This window comes from Monopterus albus, unplaced genomic scaffold (genome assembly GCF_001952655.1).
Source record: "Monopterus albus unplaced genomic scaffold, M_albus_1.0 scaffold159.1, whole genome shotgun sequence".
In the NCBI taxonomy this organism is placed as follows: Eukaryota; Metazoa; Chordata; class Actinopteri; order Synbranchiformes; family Synbranchidae; genus Monopterus; species Monopterus albus.
This window is the reverse complement of record NW_018128039.1, coordinates 919-24,967: the sequence shown is the minus strand read 5'-3', so window position 1 is coordinate 24,967 and position 24,049 is coordinate 919. Positions and strand designations below refer to the sequence as shown.

The window sequence follows — 24,049 nt, the reverse complement described above, 5'->3', positions numbered from 1 at the left end:
CTGCTATTATTGATCCATCAGCTTTTTCATTTGTTCATCCATCTGGCCAAGGGTGCAGGAGTGACTTTGACGTGGCGGTGGTGGGGGGGCATTTGCTACTGTTAATCAAAGCCCACCCCATCCTCTAACATACTAACTAGCTATAGGCTGATTCTGCTTTTGTTATGGCAGCAGCACATTGTGTGTATAGCGATGTAAAGCGGAGTGTGTTAAAGAAGGTGGAACCAGAACATGTTGGCGACTGTTGCTTCTAAATAGCTGCCGGTTCATTTTCTACCAGTGAACTGACTCATGGCTGCAGCTCTAGGTCACTGAATAGCTTCATGAAGATGACACAGTGGGTTGGACCCAGTGAGGGGATCTGGTCTGGAAGGAGGAGGTTTCCTCCTCCGACAGAGGAGACTTGACACTGCTCTGGAGACATGGGTCTGATGAGGCCCTGCTGGGGACTGGGTGGTGGTTTGGCCTGTCATCTGTCACCGCTGTGTGTCAGTGACCTTTTTTTTTTCTTTTTACTGTATATAATCAAGAATCGATTCTGAACTGAATCATGACACTGAGAACTGAATCAAACTGTGAGGTTGGCAGGAATCACAGTTATCAAACTCACATTTATACTTTTAAACCACATTAATGCTTACACACAAACACTCAGCCAATAAACACACAGAAGCAACAGCACGATGAAGCTCTGGTTTGTATTGAGGGATTAGAAAGTCACAACACAGTGACAAGATGTGGAAGCAGACGGGCGACTTATGAAGGAATTATGGGAAAACGTCTGTTGAAGACGTCAGATAAGAAGGAAACTGCTCCAGCTGCCACAAGAAGGAGAGAAAAGGAGCTTTTTGTGTCTGTGAGCGCCGGTTCAACCCCTCAGAGAGGATTATGGGGGTTTTAAATGGCCATCAAATGTGGACCCAACTCAGACAGAGGAGCCAAGCTGATTGGCTGTCAGGGAATTAAGGAAAACCAATCAAAGCGTGCAAAATGTAATTATGATTTGTGGTCTACAGCGATTTGTAACAGCAGAGTGTCCTGATCAGCAGCAGCAGATAGAGCCATGATTATTATTACCATCATGCGCTGGGGACTACCTGCTGAGCTGCAACGCTGATGGATGGTCATCAGGCTGCTGTGGAGCCTCCATCAGACTGTAGACGTAACTGTGCCCAATTTACGAGATGAAGATTTTTTTCAAGCCTAAAGTTCAATGAAAACTCTGGCAAGTTTGTTACTGTGCAGGGGGTTGCAGTGAGGTGAACATTGGCCCCAACCTGCAAAACCAGGGGCATTAAATCACCCAGATGCTCTGCACACTTACACGTTTCTGAGGTTAGACAGCTGGAGTGAACTGTGTTAGTAGTTTACTGAAACATATACATACCTAGTATTATACTCAGCAAATGTCATTCTGAGAATATTGACAAACCCGATGCTGTTTCAAAATGATGAGACTAGTTTCAGGACTATTTCAGACACACACTGATCCATAAAACTACACACAGCACCAGGTCAGTGAGTTAAACTACAACAATATCGGTTCATCAAATTGTATTATGAGATATATAGACAGTATTATGAAGGCACGGCCATTGTAAACAAAAGGCAAAGTGATTTTCTGACAATGTTCTTAGTGTAAAACACGATTCAAGCTTGTAATTCAATTACATTTAGGCACTTTTAACAGTTTACCACTTATTTCCATTGAACTGCTCTGCTGGCTTCTGAGTCCGTGTTCAGTAGTCAGGTAGTCTGCTACTGACGTAATAAAGGACTTGGATATCTAAGTAATCATTAGCATCTCATTTACAGCAGTTCACTCTGCTGTACAGACACTAGGTGCATTACAGTCAGACTCACCCCGTGAGTTTACACTTGTTAATTTGGTTAGTTGTGCAGGTGTGAGGCACAGGTCTGTTTGACACCACTGGTTATCAGCAGCAAGCCTCATGCAACAGCTGGTGAGCCAGTACTGCGACAAAACCTAAACAATGAGGACAAAGAAACACAAAGCAGCTCTGCAAAAAAGTGACTGAAAAGCATAAGTCAGGGAACAGAAATGACACAAAACAGGCTATTGTCAGCGGCAGATGAATCTACATTTGAACAAAAGAGGAGCTCGGTTACACCGAAACACTGATGTTCAGTGAGCTCCTATCATTGTCGTCATCCTCGTGTGCTGAGCTTGTGTACATGTGGCTGCAGCTGAATACATCTCCAACACTTCGGGTCGAGCAGTATCTGTAAAAGCTGCCCGGGAGAATGGGACTCCTCATGAACAGCCTGCTGAATATTCAGGTCGTTGTTCACGCTGGTGGGGTGGACCCAGGTAAAGGACTGTAATGAACTGCTAAACAGAGAGGACCACAGCAGGAGACAGAGACGTGCAGACAGACAGAGGACTTCGAGCTTTCACTTATCTAAAGTATGTGTTTTACAGCGCTGCAGCATCACACATCTGTGTCTAATATTTTATACATGAAGTGTGATTAATGGTAATGTTGTTTGGAAGAAGCTCACCTCCTCAGACACTGCTCTGCACTGCTCTCATGCACGGAGTGGCTGCTGTGTTGGACCATAGTGCCCCCAGGTGGACACACAGAGAACATCACAGGAGTGACAGGCAAATCATCACAATACATTATAACAGTCACAGTTATTATAGTGATTTATCTCCTTGTCATTTCATCTGTCAACTAGCGCAGACAGCGGTGACAGATGACAGGCCAAACCACCACCCAGTCCCCAGCAGGGCCTCGTCAGGCCCGTGTCTCCAGAGCAGCGTCAGGTCTCCTCTGTCAGAGGAGGAAACCTCCTCCTTCCAAACCAGATCCCCTCACTGGGTCCAACCCACTGTGTCGTCCTCATGAAGCCATTCAGTGACCTAGAGCTGCAGCCATGAGTCAGTTCACTGGTAGAAAATGACCCGGCAGCTATTTAGAAGCAACAGTCGCCGACATGTTCTAGTTCCACCTTCTTTAATGTGAGGAGCTGATGCTTTTCTTTGTCAGACATGATTATCAGCCGAGTCTCTGTGGGTCTGTTGGTTGGACACAACGAAACGTGTGAAGATGCCACCTTTGTTTCTGAAGAGTCACAGTGGGACTTTTTCCCACTGTCTGACATTCTGCGGATAAACAGATAAATCAGATCATGGATGGTGATCTGATTGATCAGTATCCCTGCTGGTTGGGTTTCTGCTCTGTCGATCAGGTCATTTGTCAAACATCTGGACATTTTACATGCACACCAGTCCCAGTTAGGACATCTGGGAAATCACTCCTGACTGGTCATAATTTTCCCAATGATGCATTTTCATTTCTACTCTTAATACCAGAACTGAGCTCATGTTATCCACATTGTTAACTCAACTCCAGAGCTGCAGAATTGTCCTGACTGGTCGGGAGCTGCCAGGAGATTCACACAGGGATGCCAGCAGATTCTGTGGGAGGACAGATGTTTTGACATTGAGCTCATTATAAGATACAGTTTGGACTTTTTGCGACAGAGTTGGTGTCTGCACAGAGGCCAGGTTCACTGCAACGTCACTTTTTTCCAGCAGTGAAATTTGGGTCTGTCATCGTCTACAGTTTCAGCCATAATAAATTAGCACCACAGATCATGTACAGGCTCATTAAAAATAAGTTACTTTTATGTAAATCGCTGGTTTGCCTGGATCAGTTTGTTGGGGTGTTCAGTGGCACACAGAGACCCAAACCGTTCAGTTGAGATCCCGTCCTTTTGCTCACAGCACTACAAAACCTGGCCTGTTTGTTTTAATGTAAAAGCTTTATATTGACTCATGCATATGTAGCCCATAGGTCATTAAACTATGATACATCAACAGATAACTTCAATGTTCTAATTTTAAATCAACTTTATATAAACAATCTCTATAAATTAATAAACTGAGTGTAATTTGCATGTCGACAAAGTTGAAATGTCAAGTTTAAAGTGACAATGTGAAATTCCAACTTCATTGTTTCAGCTTTATTCTCAACACGCAGTTATAAATAGTCCTCCTCTCATTTTATTATTTTAGCTAACGTGTCACTATTTTGTACAGCGCCCCCAGGAGTCTCTGCACCGACCAGCGGGGTTCACGCTGCGGTGCAAGACCCTTGTTTTCTCGAGATAAAGTCAACACTCCTGCGCTTCACCTGAGGATTTAGCTGCTGGATAATTAGTCCTCTGAGGTCAGCGTTCAGGGAAAACGTCGGTGTGAGGGAGCGGAGGAGAAGCAGCAGAATCACAGCAACATGCACTGACGAACAAGAGAAGAACCGGATCATATGCAGAGTGACAGAACATGCCCTGTTTAGCATCATCAGCAGTGTGCAGACGCTCTAGTAGCTGCAAGCTTTTATTAACATAGCAGTTAGCACATCTCCTGTGGACATGCAGATGTACAAACAGATGGTGAACGACAAAATAGACAGCTGTAAGGCCACAAAATATATTGTGCGACAGGAAAAGTATAAATTGTTGACAAGCGCATTCAAATTAAATTGAATTGTAAATTAAGTGTTTTTTTTTTTTTGCCTGAGTAAAACATTTGAAAAAAATAATTTTGGACTCTGGTACAGTAGGTGATGGAAACTCGAGTTACAGTATTGTTCAAAATAATAGCAGTACAATGTGACTAACCAGAATAATCCAGGTTTTTAGTATATTTTTTATTGCTTCATGGCAAACAAGTTACCAGTAGGTGCAGTAGATTCTCAGAAAGCAAACAAGACCCAGCATTCATGATATGCACGCTCTTAAGGCTGTGCAATTGGGCAATTAGTTGAAAGGGGTGTGTTCAAAAAAATAGCAGTGTGGCATTCAATCAGTGAGGTCATCAATTTTGTGAAATAACAGGTGTGAATCAGGTGGCCCCTATTTAAGGATGAAGCCAGCACTTGTTAAACATGCATTTGAAAGCCTGAGGAAAATGCGTCGTTCAAGACATTGTTCAGAAGAACAGCGTACTTTGATTAAAAAGTTGATTGGAGAGGGGAAAACCTATAAAGAGGTGCAAAAAATTATAGGCTGTTCAGCTAAAATGATCTCCAATGCCTGAAAATGGAGAGCAAAACCAGAGAGACGTGGAAGAAAACGGAAAACAACCATCAAAAGGGATCGAAGAATAACCAGAATGGCAAAGGCCCAGCCAATGATCAGCTCCAGGATGATCAAAGACAGTCTGGAGTTACCTGTAAGTACTGTGACAGTTAGAAGACGTCTGTGTGAAGCTAATCTATTTTCAAGAATCCCCCGCAAAGTCCCTCTGTTAAAAAAAAAGGCACGTGCAGAAGAGGTTACAATTTGCCAAAGAACACATCAACTGGCCTAAAGAGAAATGGAGAAACATTTTGTGGACTGATGAGAGTAAAATTGTTCTTTTTGGGTCCAAGGGCCACAGACAGTTTGTGAGACGACCCCCAAACTCTGAATTCAAGCCACAGTACACAGTGAAGACAGTGAAGCATGGTGGTGCAAGCATCATGATATGGGCATGTTTCTCCTACTATGGTGTTGGGCCTATTTATCGCATACCAGGGATCATGGATCAGTTTGCATATGTCAAAATACTTGATGAGGTCATGTTGCCTTATGCTGAAGAGGACATGCCCTTGAAATGGTTGTTTCAACAAGACAATGACCCCAAACACACTAGTAAACGAGCAAAGTCTTGGTTCCAAACCAACAAAATTAATGTTATGGAGTGGCCAGCCCAATCCCCGGACCTTAATCCAATCGAGAACTTGTGGGGTGATATCAAAAATGCTGTTTCTGAAGCAAAACCAAGAAATGTAAATGAATTGTGGAATGTTGTTAAAGAATCATGGAGTGGAATAACAGCTGAAAGGTGCCACAAGTTGGTTGACTCCATGCCACACAGATGTGAAGCAGTTATAAAAAACTGTGGTCATACAACTAAATATTAGTTTAGTGATTCACAGGATTGCTAAATCCTAGAAACAAAAACATTTGTACAACATAGTTTTGTGTTTGTACAGTCAACGGCAGACACTGCTATTTTTTTGAACACACCCCTTTCAACTAATTGCCCAGTTGCACAGCCTTAAGAGCGTGCATATCATGAATGCTGGGTCTTGTTTGCTTTCTGAGAATCTACTGCACCTACTGGTAACTTGTTTGCCATGTAGCAATAAAAAATATACTAAAAACCTGGATTATTCTGGTTAGTCACATTGTACTGCTATTATTTTGAACAATACTGTACATCCATAATGATTTTAAAAAATAAACAAACAATAAAATAACTCAGATCCCAGTTACAGTTCTTTATTAAAATAAAAATGTATAAAGATGAGTTTGAAAACCAACAGTAAACATAAACTTTGCTGGTGTGTGTTTAGAGACAAGCACAGTTTTCATATTGTTTGAGCAGTTTGATCAAACCACATGTACACAGAATACATGCTGCACATTCCCCAGACCATAACACAGTGTTGGTTTCATTCAGGCAAAATTTGGTTTGAATTCTGTTTAGCAAACATCAGTTTGCAGAAACTGAAGTCCTGCTACACACGGACAAAAAATAAATAAATAAATAAAAACCGGCGCATTGTTACAGACAGTGACCTTTGCTTTTGTCTACACTGAACAAAGCTTTAGTAAAGAAAACTCAGATCACTGCTGGCTTTGTAAAATGACTGGCATGAATGCAAAAGTATGTGTGATCTACAGCAAACCAGCTACAACCTGAAAACAACAATGCAAACAGTTTTGGTCTCAGAACACTAAGCCAGTCACAAACACACTCGATTTAGTTTGGTCAGTTTGTTCCTCTGAGCTTAAACCCAGGTCTTCAGCAGCAGACACACACTGTGTCGTCATACGGTCGCACACTGGTCATCATTCAGTGTAGAAACAGCTCCTCGGGCTGAGAGGATGCAAACTGGGATGTAAAACAACAAATGTGGCTGCTTCAGAAAGTTTCACACCTGGTCACTTTTTGCACTTTATTGTGCTGTGAATGGATAACATTGCTATTTTTACCCAAACAACCTACATTTAATAACCTTTACCAACAATGTAAAAACAGTTTTAGAATTAGTTTTGCAAACATATTAAAAGTAAAAGGTGAGTTTTCCGTTGGGCCTCCAGGTTTAAGCACTGGGACACAACCTTAAATGAATCTTTGCACCATACATTTAGTGGTAATTTGTAAGTCAACTGTGACATTTGACTGCGAAGGGAAACGTGTCCTTCTGGTAAGAAAGGCATCCAATCATAAACTGGTGTTGACTGTTGAGGTTTAGCATTTTAATTCCTCTATTATTATCATTATTATTATGTTCGCATCTGTGTTTTCTGCTTCCACTTCCTGTAAGATAAATGTCCTCTTAGAGATGATAAAACTGAAAGTCAGAGTAAAACACTGAATAATGAACAGTTTGTGTCACTCAGACACTCTGTGTTGTCTGGCTGCTTCATAGACTCCAGTTTCAGCAGAGAGGAAATCTGAACCAGTTTAACCACAAATGCAACAAGCTCAACAGACGTTTCTGTTCTTACATCCAGGCGCCGCAGACGGCAGCCAAGCAGGGGCTGCTAAAAACAAGGATGGAAAGGTTTTTTTCCAATTAAACAAAAGCAAAATCACCTATTTGACTGTTAGGCCTCTATTTTGACGGCGGTAAACCTGAGCTGCTGGCTCAGTACTATACTATTCAAGTCGGTGATTAGTGGGGAAGGTTAAACGACATTTGATAAGGTTAACCCAGTCATTCATTACCGGGACTCCACAACAGCAAATAAAAACTGATCCAAAAAACAAAATTGATTTAATTCACAGCACAAAGTGAAAAAGAAATGTCACCTGTCGCCAAAGACTGGGTTTGGGACAAAACAGGACATTTGCTGACTTGATCTTGGGCTCAAAGAAATTTTGACTGGCTTTAAATCTTCCTTCTCATACAGGTCAGATGTTTTTTGGTGTACTCCCTTTCATTTCACACTCTCTCAGAGTCATAACTATGACAATGAGAGCATGCAAATATGATAAAAAGTCCCTCTTCACAGAGTAACTGCAGAGCCTAGCTGAAAATCCTCATGTTTTTAAGTTTTCTCCAGTATCAAATAATGCAGTGATATTCGCCTGTACATCCAGGGACACACTGCAAACAAGCTGGTAATACCTAATTCAGCACAGTGTTAATAGTGCCAATTTGGAAAAATGTCAGCAAATACATGGAGAAGCTGTAGCCATAGATGTTTTGAGGACAACTGGATCCCACATTACAAGACGGTGCCCATGTTCATTTGTGTAAAAGTTGCTCAGTGGCACATATTCTGAAAAAAATTCCTGTTGGCTCCCCACACACACAAATGGGATAAAATAAAAATGTCCTCTGTCCTACGTGTCTGTTTGGGGGTGCGACTGTTAGCTTTGTCTGGTGGGGGACAGCATCAGACTGTGGAAACCACTGACCTATGGGCAACCGGCACCGTCGTCAGCAGCTCCAGTAAAATGTAACCACACTTTGCAACATTTCATTGAACCCACAAAGTCTCTGGTCTCTAGTTACACCACCGCTCTACCCTGTGTGTCTGTTACACTGCAGCTCATTACTTATTCAGATCTGATCCCAATCAAAACAGGGTTTTGGGTGGTTTCCCATCTGCAGCTATTGTGAAATGTCACACTGTCAGATGTGACTATGACCAAACAGGTGCTGACTTATGTTGACTGAAGCAGAGGGCAGGGCTGGGAAGTGAAACTAGAGACCCACACCGTCGACACTGTTGATGTTGGTCTGAACAGGAGACGTGCTGACAATAAAACAACACTGAGTAACGCCAGCCTCATCCGTTACGTCCTAGATAAAGAAAATATGGAACATTTAAATTAGCGCTACAGAGAGGGTGAGTGAAATCATGCTGTCCTGTCCGATTAGAAAACACTTCTCTTTCCACCTTCAGGGAAAAAGAAAACAGTAACTAGGACAATCTGAAGGTGCAGCAGAGACATCTATTCATGCATGTTAAAGAACAGCGGCCACATTTATGAGTAATTGAATTTAGCATCTGCCATCTTACAATGGAATTTTCTCTCTTTGTGGGCATTTGTCTTCTCTGCAGTCATTTTATGTCTCTGAAGGTGTTTTGCATCTCTCTGAGGTAATGTTGTGTCTCTTGGTCACTTTACAGCCATTTCTGAAGCTGCCTGAACTAGCAGATGTACTTTTTTTCCATATCTGACGTTCGATATCTAAACAATCAAAGTTGCTAAGTTTCAGTGGGGCTGACTGTTTCCTTAAGACTTCTGTCCTAGAGCTGCACAGTATGTTCAAGCTCACCTGATTTATTTTGTGTTAAAGCTGATGAAGTTTAGTCATGAAATGCCGTCAAACTAGAGGCCTGACTCTTTACAAAAAAAGTGCACAAGACTTACAGCATCAGTCAGAGCAACAAAGTCCAGGTAGGACACAGAAACCTGGGTCTCTGTCCTCCATCCGTCTCTTTCAGCTGATGATGAAGACTCTCGGCCCCTCTTCTCTCATGGGGGGAAGGCTGTCAATCACTATGTTGTCCATCAGTCCGTATTTATCCTCTTTTTTGTTGCTCTCTCCTCTTCCTGCTCGTTCGTTGGCTGACGTCTCCTCTGGAAACCTCTCCCTTTCCACCGGCTGAGACAGTTGACTGGTCAGCTGCGCCATCGTCATCTGCATTAAGAGACATCAAATTTATTCTTATATGAACTGGCTTTATGTGTACATATATTTTGACCTGCTGATAAAAAGGATTCTTCCAAACCAAAGTTCAGACCACCTGATGGCCGCCTGTGGTGGGAGCCTGTTCAACGTCTATCACCAGAAACTAAATATTAGCTACAAAAAACAACATGGAGGGGGGGGGGGCCACTGACCTGCACTTTGGGGCCACTGACCTGCACTTCTCTGAACAGGTGCAGCATGGTCACACCCACCACGATGACCAGGAAGGACCCCAGCGTCGTGAGCACGTCCACGACCGACATGCTCCTCCACTCCTGGAAGAGGATGATGGAGGTGGACAGAACCACGGAGGTGAAGAGGACGTAGTAGATGGGGTAAACGAGCAGCGTGTTGAAGGTGTCCAGAGACTTGTTCAGGTAGTTCACCTGCAGGCAAAGACACACAGGTGAGATTACTGGTTGTATGACATGTAAAAAAAAAAAAAAACTCCAGAAATGTTTCTATCTTCAAATTCATTCTCCAGCTTCATTCTGTAACATTCTCCCTGAAAGAAACGTTCATGGGAGGAACAATCACCTCTTTACTGTCTGAGGTCAAAGGAGCTGAAAATGTTATTACACACACACACACTGTAAAGGACAACATTACTGATACCAACTAACCCGAGGCATTTTTAAGTTCAAACTTGGTAAAAAGATTAGTTTTAGCATTAGCTAACCAGGCTAACACCTGGAAAATAACTTCCTATTCTTAATTACACAATATTTATTAGAACAGTTATATAAAAACATTTATTATTATAAACACTTAGGTATAAGTCTCCCTAAGGCAAAGTGTTGTCCTGGAGGCGAAGTTTCCACAACCTGACAACCCAAAAGTTGCCTTATCTGAACCTGGTACCAATAATTCACTACTGACAAAGGAGAAAATGTGAGCGATGTCCCTTCACTTCCCATTTTAGCATCTTTCAGCTCCCTTTACTCGGTTTCACTCTCATAGCATCAGAGGTAAACAGGGACGTGTTCAGCTGTACAGATGCAGACATAACAGCCTACCTGTGTTATCACCGATATGATGAGGGTTGCCAGCAGGATCCAGGTGAGAGGATTAGCAAGCACAGAAACATCATAAACCACTAGATGGAGAGAAGACAAAGGAGATGGTAATGAAAGCTGACAACACACCTGCTCTGTTGTTTCCAGGTGGGAGATGTGGAAAACGTCTGTATGCTCATATTTAAAGCCCAAATAAAAACAAAGTTAAAAACAAAATAACAAGAAACTGAGACAGGAAGATGACAGATATGACAACATCACTGCTGAAATCCCACCCGGTCCTCCCTCTGGCTCTGCGTTTTGTATCCATTAGTTTTGTATTATTAAAAAGGCTGAAAAGAGGCTTTTCACCTGCCTCAGAATAAGGAACACACAAGTATGGTGTAAAATTTGTGTCAATAATGGGGACAAATGTTTGTGATGTATAAATTAAATCATTTACAAATGTGTGTGAAGACTTATGTTTGTCCACAAATACAAGCAGAATACTGTCAGAAAATCAATGGGCATGGATTTCAGTGATGATTTCCACCACATTAACATCAGTATTTAAATGCAAAAGAGTGACAGGAGCATATTTCTTCATCTTTCATAGTTCTGTGTGCTCCATTTAAATGCCTGTGGAAAACGTGGATGCTCAGATTTTTGTTATTTTTTTTAGTTTCGCTTATTTGGTTTATTTGACAGGGACAGCACTCATTAATCAAGAGAAAACGTGTAAATGGGCCATGGTTAACCAACAAGGCTAATTCTCATCTGTTGTCCCTGGCCGCATTTTAAAATGCGTCCTAAAAACAAGATAACACTAATAGCACAACACAACAACATGAACATAGCAATTAAAACTAATATTATAATAAGCAAATAATAATCATAATATTAAACACCATAAAGGCATCTGCCGTATTAATCTGATTGTTCATGGGTCACAGTTTTTGTTGACAAGTGAAAGAACAACAAGTGGTGACGTCTGTGATGTGTCAACACACTCCATTAGATCCTGTCACGGAGAACGCCGACCAACTAAAAGCACTTCCTCAAATGACGTGATCTTCTCTGCTGGTTCCTGGAAACATGAGCAGTGGCTCTTTGTGATAAATGCGTCAGGGGAAGCTTACTGTGTGAAATGTTAAAAGTCAAACAAACCTTACACAACTTACCCAAATCAGGAGTTTACATTCAAATTTAACCAATATGAAAACTATTTGGTTTCTGATCCAAAACTTTCACATTTATATAAAATTTCAAGTAGCTTCAATGTACCTTGTGCCAACCATACTCAAAATATGGAGTTATCATTGTGTTTAGATGCAGCATATTTTTCATGTGTAATTGGGTATAAGCAAACTGATTCGGGATTAGCAGTGGTTGGCTTTGTGTAATTATGTGTGTGTGTGTTGATGTGATTTGTTCTGCATGTTTGAAAGAATAAATCAAATCAAATTTCTACGTGAATGGCAGTAAGACAATAATTATTACAACTGATCTGCAGAGCAGATGTGTGTGCTGTTGCAGCACACACATATTCGATTTCAGCTGAACTTCAGTTGGTTTTAAATCACATCTCACCACTTCCTCAACTGAGCCTGAAATACATAAGCTTCTGTTTAAGTTTTTTACTTTATAAAATATTTAAAATGAGTATAAAACCATGCAGATGTGTGTTGTCTGTCTCACCGGTGTTGAGGACAATGGCGAGACCTTTCACCGAGGAGACGGTGAAGGCGCCAAGCAGTGAGCAGATGCCGATGTAGATGAGGATGTTGGATCTACCACAACGAGGGCAGAAGTACAGTATGAGAACTGCACACAACACCAACACTGCCACCGCGTACACCAGGAAACCTAACACACAACTCAGAGTCATTATTGAAAACACACATATAAACAAGTACATAAACAATCTAGGTTCCCTTTTCATGTACTTCTACAACAGTGAAGTTTTCTAGGGCAAGTCGAGTGTCTCTTTGTTGATCATTATCATTCTGTGGTTTCTGGTAGATATTATCGCACTGATGTGTGTATAAGTGGTCATTTTACTGGTAAGGTTGTTTTTAATAACTTATCGGATGATTTAAAAAAGGGACGTATTTCAGCTTTGACTGGTGGTCTGATACATCACTAAACTCTGTCACTATTGCACAGAATTTGGTTGCAATTTGCCAAGATGTCCGCCGCTGTAATCACAAAACTTTGGCTTCAATTTTGCACAGTGGAGGGAAGAGGCAACGTGTCGCCCATATTTATGTACAAAACAATCTAGGTTCCCTTTTCATGTACTTCTACAACAGTGAAGTTTTCTAGGGCAAGTCGAGTGTCTCTTTGTTGATCATTATCATTCTGTGGTTTCGGGTAGATATTATCGCACTGATGTGTGTATAAGTGGTCATTTTACTGGTAAGGTTGCTTTTAATAACTTATCGGATGATTTAAAAAAGGGACGTATTTCAGCTTTGACTGGTGGTCTGATACATCACTAAACTCTGTCACTATTGCACAGAATTTGGTTGCAATTTGCCAAGATGTCCGCCGCTGTAATCACAAAACTTTGGCTTCAATTTTGCACAGTGGAGGGAAGAGGCAACGTGTCGCCCATATTTATGTACAGTCTGTGGTCTGTACATTAAATATGATGCAGTAGCTATTAGCTTGTTAGCTTAGTTTAGCATAAAGGCTGTAAACAGGGGAAACAGAACACCTTGTCTTAGCAACCTGATCTGGCCACTACACATTACTTCACAGCCCAGCACCATTCCTAAGGGCTCGCCATGCTCTCACCTGGCTCCAGCAACTTGTTAGTCATGTCCTTTAGTGATGTCACTTCCTTTTCCTCTGGGGCGTGGATAACCAACAGGATGCTTCCCAGCACACACAGAACGCAGCCGAGTTTCCCGATGACGTTCAAAACCTCCCCCAGCAGGTAGGAGGACAGAACTGCACTAAAAGACACAAACACAGGGACGCATTTAACCCATGTGTGTTTGTCTCTCTGACCTTTAACTGGTTTAGAGTTTACAGTGAAGCTTTTCCAGTACCTCTGTGCTGTTAAAATGTAGCTAAGAGTGAAACCTGAATGTACCACTACCTGATGAGGACGCTCAGGGCGCCCAGTGGGGTCACCAGTGTGGCCGGAGCAAACATGTAGGCAACAAAGTTACAAGCCTCTCCTGCTCCCACTGCAGAGAGAAAGCATCAGATGAAAACTGAACCCTATGCAAACAGGAAAACATCACATCTGTAAACTCATCTAGAAAACAACTATTAAATCAGAAAAAAATATCAGTATGTTTGTTTATCCAGAGACAGCTCCAGGGTATGCTTTCCCTAGCTTAGCACAAAAACTAGAGGCAGAAACTGAGCAAGCTCTATCAAAAATAAAAAAAATAAAAAAAACACACCTTACACATTCTTAGTGCACGAACAAATGTAGCTTCACACTGGGGCCAATATATATATATGAATACACTCTATATACGACAATGTTGGTCCACCACTTTGGTCCAGACCAATGGACAGTCTGATGGCAAACAGGAATGAGGCCGCTGTGACTCGATTGCCCCCCGGTGACTGGTTGCAGTGCATGTCATAAACCCCGCCCCCTCCATGTTAGTGGCTGGGACATGAGCCAAATTAAAAATCCAAATTGTTTGTGAAACATAATAAAACTGTGAAAAAGTAACATTATAACATCCCAAAGCCCAAAGTGATAGATAGATACCGTTTTTTTTTTAATTCAGCCAAACACAAAAATATTCTGTTTCCTATTACATAAGACTGGTAAAAGATGTTAGAAAAACACATTTTGGAATATTACTTTAAAAATAAAATTATTAATCATTTATCAAAAAGTGCCAGTTAATGTTTGGTTGACTACTCAAAGCTCTACTGATACATCTTTTCATGTGGCTCTGGGTAACTTAGCAAACAAGACCATCTCCTAAAACCAGTTATACTTAAAGAAACAGCTCAGATCACTTACTGGTCAACAGGCCTCCCCACCACAGCCAGTCCTTCAGGTAGCCATGACCTCCATCACCTACACACAAATGCATTCAGCGTCACAGAAATCTGTTATGACATAAATTCATCCTAATCAAAGCCAGACTTTCATATCTCAGGGCAACAGTGTGAATAATACTACAGCGTACTAATACATCTACAAAATTAGACAACTAGGATTGATGACATTGGTTCTCTCTCGTCTCTCAGTGACCCAGGGATCAGCTTCCATGGGCCACTGTCAGCTTACCAGTGGTTTGTAGGTGCCGTTTCCTGTAAAGCAGATGTACTCTTGTCAAGAAAAAAATAAAAAATAAAAAACACTAGGCCTCACACTCTGTGTAGCTGTGTAACTTTGAGCATTTATATGGGGAGTAGGGACTAGGCAGTGGTCCACTGTTGCTCCCTGGTGTTGCAATGAAGGAAGGCAGGAGACCGGGATAACGTTTTTCTTTCCCAGAGAGGAAAAACTGTGATGTAGCACCAAAGCAGCAGGTAGAAGTGCAGTGGGTTGGAAAAAGCTTGACAAAAAGTGGAGAAAATGTCAAGGATAAAAGAGATTAAAAACAGTTGGAAAGAAGAGCAGGTGATGCCCCGGTGAGTGAGCTGCTGGTTGCTGGGATTTGAATAAACCTTTACACAGAAAGTAATAACCAGATGAAACTAAAAAAGGTGTGAGTATGAGTTTGTTTTGTACCATTGAAAACTATAGTAGCTAACATTGCTGCAGGCCAGAAGCAGATGAGGGCTGATTTTCTCCCTGTTCGTTTCTGTTTCTCGTAAACCAACTGATAAAATTGGCAGATGAAAGTCAGTTACAGGTTCGTGTGCTGCTAAAATGGACATTACGGAGATGTTCACTACCACTGTAAAGTTTCAGGTCACCCCTGTGTGTCTAGCTGTGCCCAGTGTGATCTGAACACACCTGTGTCCTTCTCTCTACAACTGAAACCAAACACTGCTAAGACAGACAGCACTGTCGGCTGCTCTGCTTTCAGTCTGGACCCTGTGCTGCCAGCCTATCACCTGTTCCTTCCTCCTTCACAGCCTGGAGCTGTTTGTGGCTCCTCCTCCCGCCACCAAAGGCTCTGACTTGGTTCATGGCCTTTTTCCACATGAAGCTTCAGAGGGAGCAGTAACACAGTCTGATCCAACGTTGCCTTTATAGAGACAGAATCTGTTGGTGTCAGTCACCAACTACAGTCGGGACCTGTAGGAACTGCTGGTATTAGGTTTCAAGGCTTCATTTAAAGTAAAAAGACTGTTGTTCTTATGAACAAAAAAAGGAATGTAAGGCCAAAAGTAAAAAGACTGTTGTTCTTATGAAGAAAAGAGGGAAGTAAGGCCAAAAAAAAGGGAAACCAACAATACGTTACTAAACAAAAACAGTATTCAATGTAGTTATGAGTCATTTAGGAAAAGGATTAGATATTGCAGTGCTTCCACCGTAGGGCAGGTCTAGACCTGCTGACCAGGTGCATCGGCCTAGTCTGGGGTTACTTCTCACCCAGCCTTTCCCACCCCTTGTGTCATCGCTCAGGATCATAACAATCCCTTTGTTTCAGTTCATTTCCTTGCTCTGGTTTGAACCTTGCTCGAGAGGACTCACCTGCTCTGGTGTGTCCGGTGCTGGCCAATCGGAGCAGAGCTTTCTTCTTGAGAATGACGCTCCCACCAATCATAAAGGACGACAGCAGTGCCAGAGCCAGGCCCAGCCACAGGTTGTAGGTGGTGTTAGTCTGTACATCTGGAGACAAACAGTCACACCACATAGCACTTTTATAATATTTGCTTCTATAGCTATAATCACAACACAATGTGCTTTACATAAAAGCAAAAATAAAAAAATCTGGGTAAAATGAAAACGAAAAGACAAAGTAAAAGAACTGAACTGGTAAAAACACTTCAGACCAGACCGTGTTAATAAATGGAATAACTACGAGTTCAATTTCATCTCCTTTAAAATTTATTAATTGGTAAATCTAATGTTGTTTATTAATGGAAACGGAAATCAAAAGGTGGCAGCGTGCTCCAAACGTCTGGTGACCTAAATACGATCTCCCCTCCACATTTAATGAGTCATGGGATCCTCTGTTCTTTCACCCACTCAAATACAAATCTGACACCACAAATTTAACATCACCTCACTGAAACTCATCTGAACTGGTCTGATTACTTCCTGACACCTGCAAACAGAGAACTGTGTAAAGAAGGCCTCACTGTTTTATTTAAAACAGCCTGCTGAAGGAAAGACGACATGCTGCTGCCCTGGCCTGCACCCCCACCCCACCCCAGCTGAAACGTAGCTTCAGGAACACGTCCCCCAGGACGACGACTAACAATGGGAACAAAAGCAGAAGCAGAGACACTAGAAACTTGTGAAATTCCTACAGGTGAAAAGATCTGATAGGATCATTCACCCCTGTTGAAACGTCTGTGAACATCAGGTAAGTAACAGTGATGTCAGACATGTTTGAAGAGTAAATGCTGTTCGTCCACTGACAAAATGCCCCTGCTCTGTATTTCTCTCTGGTGTTTAAAAACAAAATGCATGGATTTTATGTTCAGTAATGATTCCAATAATCAATAAACAGCAACCGTTCACTGGTTCCAACTTCTCACCTTTGACTTTAGGTTTGTTTTTCTCTCTTTGGTTCTGTTTTCCGTTTCACTGTTTTCTCACATTTTACAGTCAATTAATCAAGAAAACAACCATCAGGTGTTGTCTGCATTTTGACAGTCTTTGTTCAGTCAAAAAAGTGAAGAATTCAACACATTCTCAGGTTCAAGAAGACGACTGGACTGTGTGAGATCTTCTGCTTGACCTTTCCTACACGGAACGATTGATTAAAAATCAGATGAATCAGTAATGAAAATAATTATTAGCTGCAGCCTTAATCTTTGGAGCGTTTCTGTATGAACATGTCTTCTGTTTCTAAGTTTAGGATTTAGTGTGACTTATTTTAAATAGACAGTTCAGTTTAGCATTGCTTTGGCTCAGGTACAAAGAGCCGCTGCACTCACATCAGCACAAGCCTCAGTGCAGCTTGCGTTTCTCCGTATCCAACCACCATGACCCCAGCGAGTTATAACATCACTGCTGGTTCCTTCAGCTTCACTGTCAGATTTCTGATACTGTACATGTACTGTGTGATGCATCGCCTAATGTGATACAGATGATCTGAGGTGAAATTTTGAGGCCAAACATAGAGCATAAGAGTTTTGTAAACTGAGCCAAAGCAACTGCAAAACACAGAAATCCGTTCTAAGTGAACATGTAAACGTCAGAGTGCAGCCTCCTGAATAAGCACAGACCCACAGGGAGCATCAGCGTGGATGTGTGGGAAGTGTGCAGTGTTGGGAGGTTTACCTGTGGTGTTAGTGCTGCTGTTCAGGAATGTGGACGACGGTGTCAGACCCTCGGTGACCACACACACCGCAGACTCAGAGCCACACCACAGCCTCAGCACAGACCCTGCAGAGAAACAGGCAGTGTTTCAACCATTTACTCTGGTTTCCCGTTTCTCACAGTCGCCTGAGCTAGAGGAGGTGTGTGGGGAGAGGGAAGTCTGGGAGGCTCTGCTCGGGCTACTGCCCCGCGACCCGGTCTCGGATGAAGTGGATGGATGGACATTGTATAGAACAAATTAACCAAATGAGTTAGACAACAAAAACTAAAGACTCAGTGTAAAACTGCAGTTTCAGATGATACTGGGACATAAACATGTTTGCCGAGTGAGTTTCAGCTCTTTCAGATTAAACATTTGCTTTGTATGACTGGTGCAGGGTTGTGCAAGACAGGTTCAACCGCTGTGGTCACTAGAATAATATGAAGGTGTTAGCATAACCAGGCAGAGTAGTTCAATATTTACACTGTCAACAGAGATGCCTCAGTGCACACTGGCTGCGATAACACGCTGTGCAGTGGTCCAGGTGACTTAACGAGAAGCGACAAGGAAAAGTCAGGTCTCTGCTGGAGGCGGAACAAGCTTCTGTACCTTAGACGCTAAATTATTCAGAAGCAAAACCATGGAGGTGAAGGTCAGAGGCAGAGGCTGACTGATACTCTGGAGGTTTTGTCAGTCAGGGGCCAAGACCAGACACTACCCAGCCTCCATGTGTCTGAAGAACAAGCAGCTGCAGCACCTTTACCTGCCTGACAGTTCTTTAAGCCTTCTGACACATCGTGCCACAGGTCATTACTGAATTTGCTCCATGTTTTGCACACTAGCAAACAGGAAATACTCATATTCACTGCTAATTATTATTGGTAGTTTTTTTTTCTGCTTTACTAGGTGATACTTCCAGTGCATGCTGGGAAATACAGCTGGTGACAGCTGACAGGACAAACCCTCACCCAGCTCCCAGCAGGGCCTAGTCAGGGCCATTTTCCCAGTGTCTGTCTCTGTGCGACAGTCCACCTGTCCAGGTGTTCCAGACAGGTGATTCTGCCTTTAACAGGAAAACTCCTGCCAATATGACCTTGACCCAAACACAGTGTAGACAGGGAACGCTGCCACCAGAAAATCAGTGGTTTTATATCAGATGCCCTTTGGTGGCAAATCTGGAAAATAACTCCAAGGACTGGGCTGCATGTGGACAGGGTGTGAGGCAGGGTGTCCGTGCCTTGTTGGACTAAACAGCCAAGAGATCATCTCAGTCTGTTTCACTGTATCGAATGTTTTATCCATCCACACTGTAAGAGGAGCCGTGCACAGTTTGCACACATTGCACAGCAGCAGTAACTTCATGAATTATATAAATCTTCTGATGTGACACTGATCTTAACCTGGACAGCAAACACATGAGGCTGTGACACAATCCACACTCTCCACAGTGAAACAGAGCAACCGTGTTACCATCACAGCTGTGGACACGTTTTCACCGTCAGTGACAGTCTGCTCTGGAGAACCACACAGTTTCCTGGCTTGGTGACTACTCGGGGTTTCAGCTTTGCTTCTTAAAACACAGCATCTGCACTATTGTCTTTATTGCAAGCACGAAACTTATCACTTAAGTCAACGAACACTAAGGCCACAGTGGTCTGTCAGTGGCTGCAGCTGCCTCAACTTGTGTTCATGAACAGGACTGTCAGTGTTTCCTGAACCAAAGAGTATGCAAAAAAAAAATAATAATAATAAAATAACCAAGTCTGAGGCTTCAGGCAGATTCCATGTCCGTTTACAAGGCCCCTCATCCAGACTCCTACTAGCTACATGTCTGACAGACCCAACAGGGGAGCTCAGTCTCTGGTCTGTCACCAAAACGGAGTAAAGTAAAGACTTGTAGGTACTTCTAGACAAAACATAATGCAGTAAAAGAATAGCACACCTGTTCATCTACAGCGCAAATCTCATCACAACATAAGTTTTGGCAAATTTTTATACAATGTACTTTATATATTGCTTTGTTGTTGTTGTTGTTTAAAAAAAAGAACCTTAGAAAACTTAGAAACACATGTGCGGTATTGCAGTAAAAATATACGCCGTTTCTTTCTCCGTTTATCCTTTTCCATCCGAAGCGAGACACTGACATCCCGTTTGTTTGGCGGCTCGTTGCTCTGAAATGAGGAGAAGCTGTTCTTACCGTTGCTGCACGTCTCGTTGTCCAGGTGCACATCTCGCATGATGTCGCCGTGTTGACACAACAACGGACTGTCCCGCGTCTCAAGAACAAAAACGGTTTGTCTAGAACCCAGATGACACTGGGTCCCCCCGCTACATCAGTCCCACTACAACAAAACTCCGCTCAGTGAAGTGATGCGTCCTTGTCCGGGACTCGGCCAGTAAACAGGTGAAGCGGCCCCGCCCGTGTGACTCAGCAGGTGCATCATCACGAGGCTCAACACCGGAAGTGCAGGTGGAGGAGAATGACTCGTCCAGGAATGAAAACAGAGACTCAAAATACCGTGAATCAAACCGTTTAAATGTCACATTGACAGCACAGAGAGAGAGCACCTTTTATCACCCTGTTCACCATCATAAGTTAATTTACTAGTTACTGATTTATATATTGAATAAAATACACAATAGATGACTAAATATAGACTACAGTAAATATTTGTAGGCCCTATATTTATTGGCTGTAAGGTGTTCATGGTGTACAGGCTGCAGACAGTATTCAGATCCTTCACTTGGTTATGTTGTCATTTTAAAGTGACAAAATGGACACCAGTCTGCACTCAGCAGCCCATAACCTTTAGACAATCTCTAGTTTAGAATTGTTTTAAAAATCAAAAGATGAAACCTCTAATTTAGCATGTTCCTATTCAGACAAGTTGTTGACTCTCCACACTGCAAAGCCCCATTTTATCCATTGAATGAATTTAATTTAATTTATAACACAATAAAGTACAAAAAGTGAAGGGATACTCTGCGGCCGATAGCCTCTGGTCTCTGCCATCCTGCACCTATTCACCTTACACTCAGTAATATAACACATTTGTAAATATTTATCCCACATTTAAGGACTTAAAGGTTTTCAGCTACTTCTTTAAACTTAACTATTTTAAAGCTACAGTTTGTAACTTTTTTTAAAATATTGTTGTTGTAGAAATCTGCTCCAAGATGTGTCCTAGCATGGAGAGGAGCTGTCGACACCTCCTGTGACCCAGACTCACCAAACAGCACTGGCAGCAGCGCAGACATCAGCTTCAGAAAGGTTTTGAGGGACTGACCTCTAATCAATTAGTTTCATTTATTGCTGTTTGATCAGTGAGTTTTGTTGTGGTCATTTCATAATAACAAATATCTGCAGACTTCCCACAGTCCAAAGACATGCAGCTTAAGTTGAATGGCGACTCTAAATTGTCTGTAGGAGTGAGTGTCTGTGTGTGGCTGTTTGTCTACATATCAGCCTTGTGATAGACTGGCAACCTTTACCTGGTGGACCACGCCTCTCATCCAGTGTCAGCTGGGACTGGCTGCAGCCCCCCCATGACCCTCTTCAGGAGTGAGCGGTAATGATAATGGATGGATGGAAATAACTGCAGAGCGTGGCAGGTCGTAGCAGAGCAGACTGGAGTGATGTGGAGTTGCGTGCTATGTTACTTTAAGTTATATACTGCAGCTTTAACTTACAACAGTAAACAGAGAAATAAAAAAGTCACCACATCAGTGAAGACACATCTCTTGCTGTTTTCTAATTTCACAAAATCTTTATTTTCTAGGAAAAACACTTTCATCCATTGCGCAGCGTTTTTCAGAGAGAGGGCAGCGCTGTGCTTTTCTGGTGGAGGTGGAGGTGGGGCCTTGGCCCTGCTGTTCAGTTGCAGTAGTTCTGCAGGTCAAAGATGTTGCAGGGCTTGTGGCAGCACTCCTCCACGATGCCTCGCTTCACCATTGTTTCCATCTGGTCCTTGAAGGTGAATTCAGCCACCTCATTCTCTCCGCCCGTTGCTGTAGCTCCGCCCACCTTTGGGGGCAGGAAACCTGATGGGACAGCACAACAGATCAGCATCATACTGAGGTGGTGGGTCAGCTGGTAGGGCTGTTGATGTCACAGTCAACATGCACTCAGTGGCCACTTGATTGTTAGATACACCTGTGCAAAGTACTCATCCTGCAGAACAGTCTGTGTCCCAGTAATGTCTCTGATAACACTGGATCATAGTGACTGATGCGTTACTGTGTTAATGCTGCAGCTGGTAAAGGTGGAGCTGATGTTAACTACCTTATATACTTATACTATGAAGTACTTTCCATCCTTCTGGGTAGCTGGTGGATTTCCCACCAGGATCAATAGAGTCTGATGATTCTACTGGGTTTGGTTTGATTCATCTGATTCTGGAAAGGAGCTGAAGTTATCAGGTACATGTAGTGCAGTAAAAAGTACACGGTTTGTCTCTGACACGGAGTGAAGATACAGTATGAAGTAGCAGGATGTGAAAATACTCAAGTAGAAATATCTCAAAATTGTACTGAAAAACAGTAGTTGAGTAAAAATATTCACTTACTTTCCACCACTGTTTATCACTGAGGTCATATTTTAGTACTATATTACTTTACATTTAAAAGTGATTTTGTGCTTTCCATTTAAATGCATAAGGGGGTCAGAATATTAGGTACACATACCAGTGCAGTACAAATCTATGTCTAATTACAAGCTCAATGTAAAATCATAGTTTTTTAAATTTACCCAGCAGAGGGTCAACGTCTCTTTTGGGGTTGTAGAAGAAGCCTCTGTCCCCACAGACCAGGTAGAGGGCGTCGACCAGGTGAGAGCCACACAGGTGCTGTGGGGGGCTGACGGCCTGGGAGCCTGGCCATGACACAACCAGTAAGACCAGTAGAGAGACAGACTGGAGCCATAGTGCTGCCATAGTGGAGGAGAGCTGAACACAAATATAAATATCTGTAGACACTATCTGTGATGGTACTGTAAAAAACTGTTTTAAACAACACATGAAAAACAGGAAAACAAGAAGAGGAGGTAGAAAATAGAGTGAGAAAGAAGAAGAGAGAAGAACAAATAGAGGAGGACATGGAAATGTATATAGAAGTATAGATAGAAGAGGAGTGGAGGAAGAGAAGCAGATGGGTTCGCCTGTGGAGTTAGAGGAGAAGAAAGGTGGAGGATGAGGAGGGGATGGAGGAGTAGTAGAAGAAGAGCAGCAGCTCACCTGTAGAGTCGTCAGAGGAGGAGGAGGTGAGTGTGATGTAGAGGAGGAGCAGCTGGGAAGTTGGCTGGTGTGAGACCGAACTGAGGATCTCCTCGCCACTTATACTCCATCACCTCCACCTGGCAACGCCCACTCTGTGTGAGGGCGCTGTATTACTCACATCGTGGGGACATATGTCTATTCATCATGTTGTGGGGACTCGACTTCCTTCTGGGGACAAAACGTTGTCTAAAGAGATGCAAACAGGACCATGAGTGTATGAGTGGACAAACAGATAACCTGCCAGTCAGCACACACGAAGTGACACCATTTACTTCTGATTGACTGGTTGCGGCACTTAGTAAAACAAACAGAGCTAATGAGCCGATATCATCTGATCACCTCTTTCTGACACACATTGGTGATCACCCATCAGCCTCCTGTTCCTCTGCTGAGCTCAGCAGCCCAGCGACCGACTTCCAGCAGCTGTAACCGATGTGTCAAATGACACTGTGACAATAAGTGGCTTTCCATCCAATCTGCATATAAAAAATAAGTAGTAGTATTCTCCAGTGGCTGAGGTGCAAAGTTAAAGATATGGATAAAACAAGTCCAGTGATAACAGAGTTAAATCAGGCAGACAATCTGTGATTTTTATTGACTATGTACAATGTGTTGCTTTGCTTCTGGGAGCCATTACC

General features: G+C 42.6%; 2 protein-coding genes across 2 annotated transcripts; both read right to left on the bottom strand.

Annotated features, from left to right (window-relative positions):
* Positions 1-6,281: 6,281 nt before the first annotated feature.
* LOC109968713 (magnesium transporter NIPA2-like) lies at positions 6,282-20,582 on the bottom strand. The gene is made up of 10 exons (XM_020615194.1): positions 20,336-20,582; positions 18,120-18,224; positions 16,359-16,496; positions 14,730-14,786; positions 13,836-13,926; positions 13,529-13,689; positions 12,428-12,595; positions 10,751-10,830; positions 9,908-10,120; positions 6,282-9,683 (listed from the first exon to the last, which is right to left on the bottom strand). The coding sequence occupies exons 1-10, from the start codon at positions 20,373-20,375 to the stop codon at positions 9,483-9,485; spliced, it is 1,254 nt and encodes a 417-aa protein (XP_020470850.1). The 5' UTR covers positions 20,376-20,582; the 3' UTR covers positions 6,282-9,482.
* Positions 20,583-21,888: 1,306 nt separating this feature from the next.
* LOC109968712 (insulin) lies at positions 21,889-23,821 on the bottom strand. The gene is made up of 4 exons (XM_020615193.1): positions 23,751-23,821; positions 23,370-23,597; positions 22,886-23,081; positions 21,889-22,179 (listed from the first exon to the last, which is right to left on the bottom strand). Exons 3-4 carry the CDS (start codon positions 23,067-23,069, stop codon positions 22,013-22,015), a joined length of 351 nt encoding a protein of 116 aa, XP_020470849.1. The 5' UTR covers positions 23,070-23,081; positions 23,370-23,597; positions 23,751-23,821; the 3' UTR covers positions 21,889-22,012.
* Positions 23,822-24,049: the final 228 nt, after the last annotated feature.

Bases quoted from the DNA above. Each gene is read 5' to 3' on its own strand.
- LOC109968713 (XM_020615194.1), bottom strand. From the start codon at position 20,375: ATGCGAGATGTGCACCTGGACAACGAGACGTGCAGCAACG. The intron at 14,787-16,358 runs GTGAGTCCTCTC...ATTTGTGTGTAG, and splicing joins CACCGGACACACCAGAGCAG to GTGATGGAGGTCATGGCTAC. The intron at 13,690-13,835 runs GTAGTGGTACAT...TGTGTCTTTTAG, and splicing joins GCCCTGAGCGTCCTCATCAG to TGCAGTTCTGTCCTCCTACC.
- LOC109968712 (XM_020615193.1), bottom strand. From the start codon at position 23,069: ATGGCAGCACTATGGCTCCAGTCTGTCTCTCTACTGGTCTTACTGGTT. The intron at 22,180-22,885 runs GTAAATTTAAAA...CTGTCCCATCAG, and splicing joins AGACGTTGACCCTCTGCTGG to GTTTCCTGCCCCCAAAGGTG.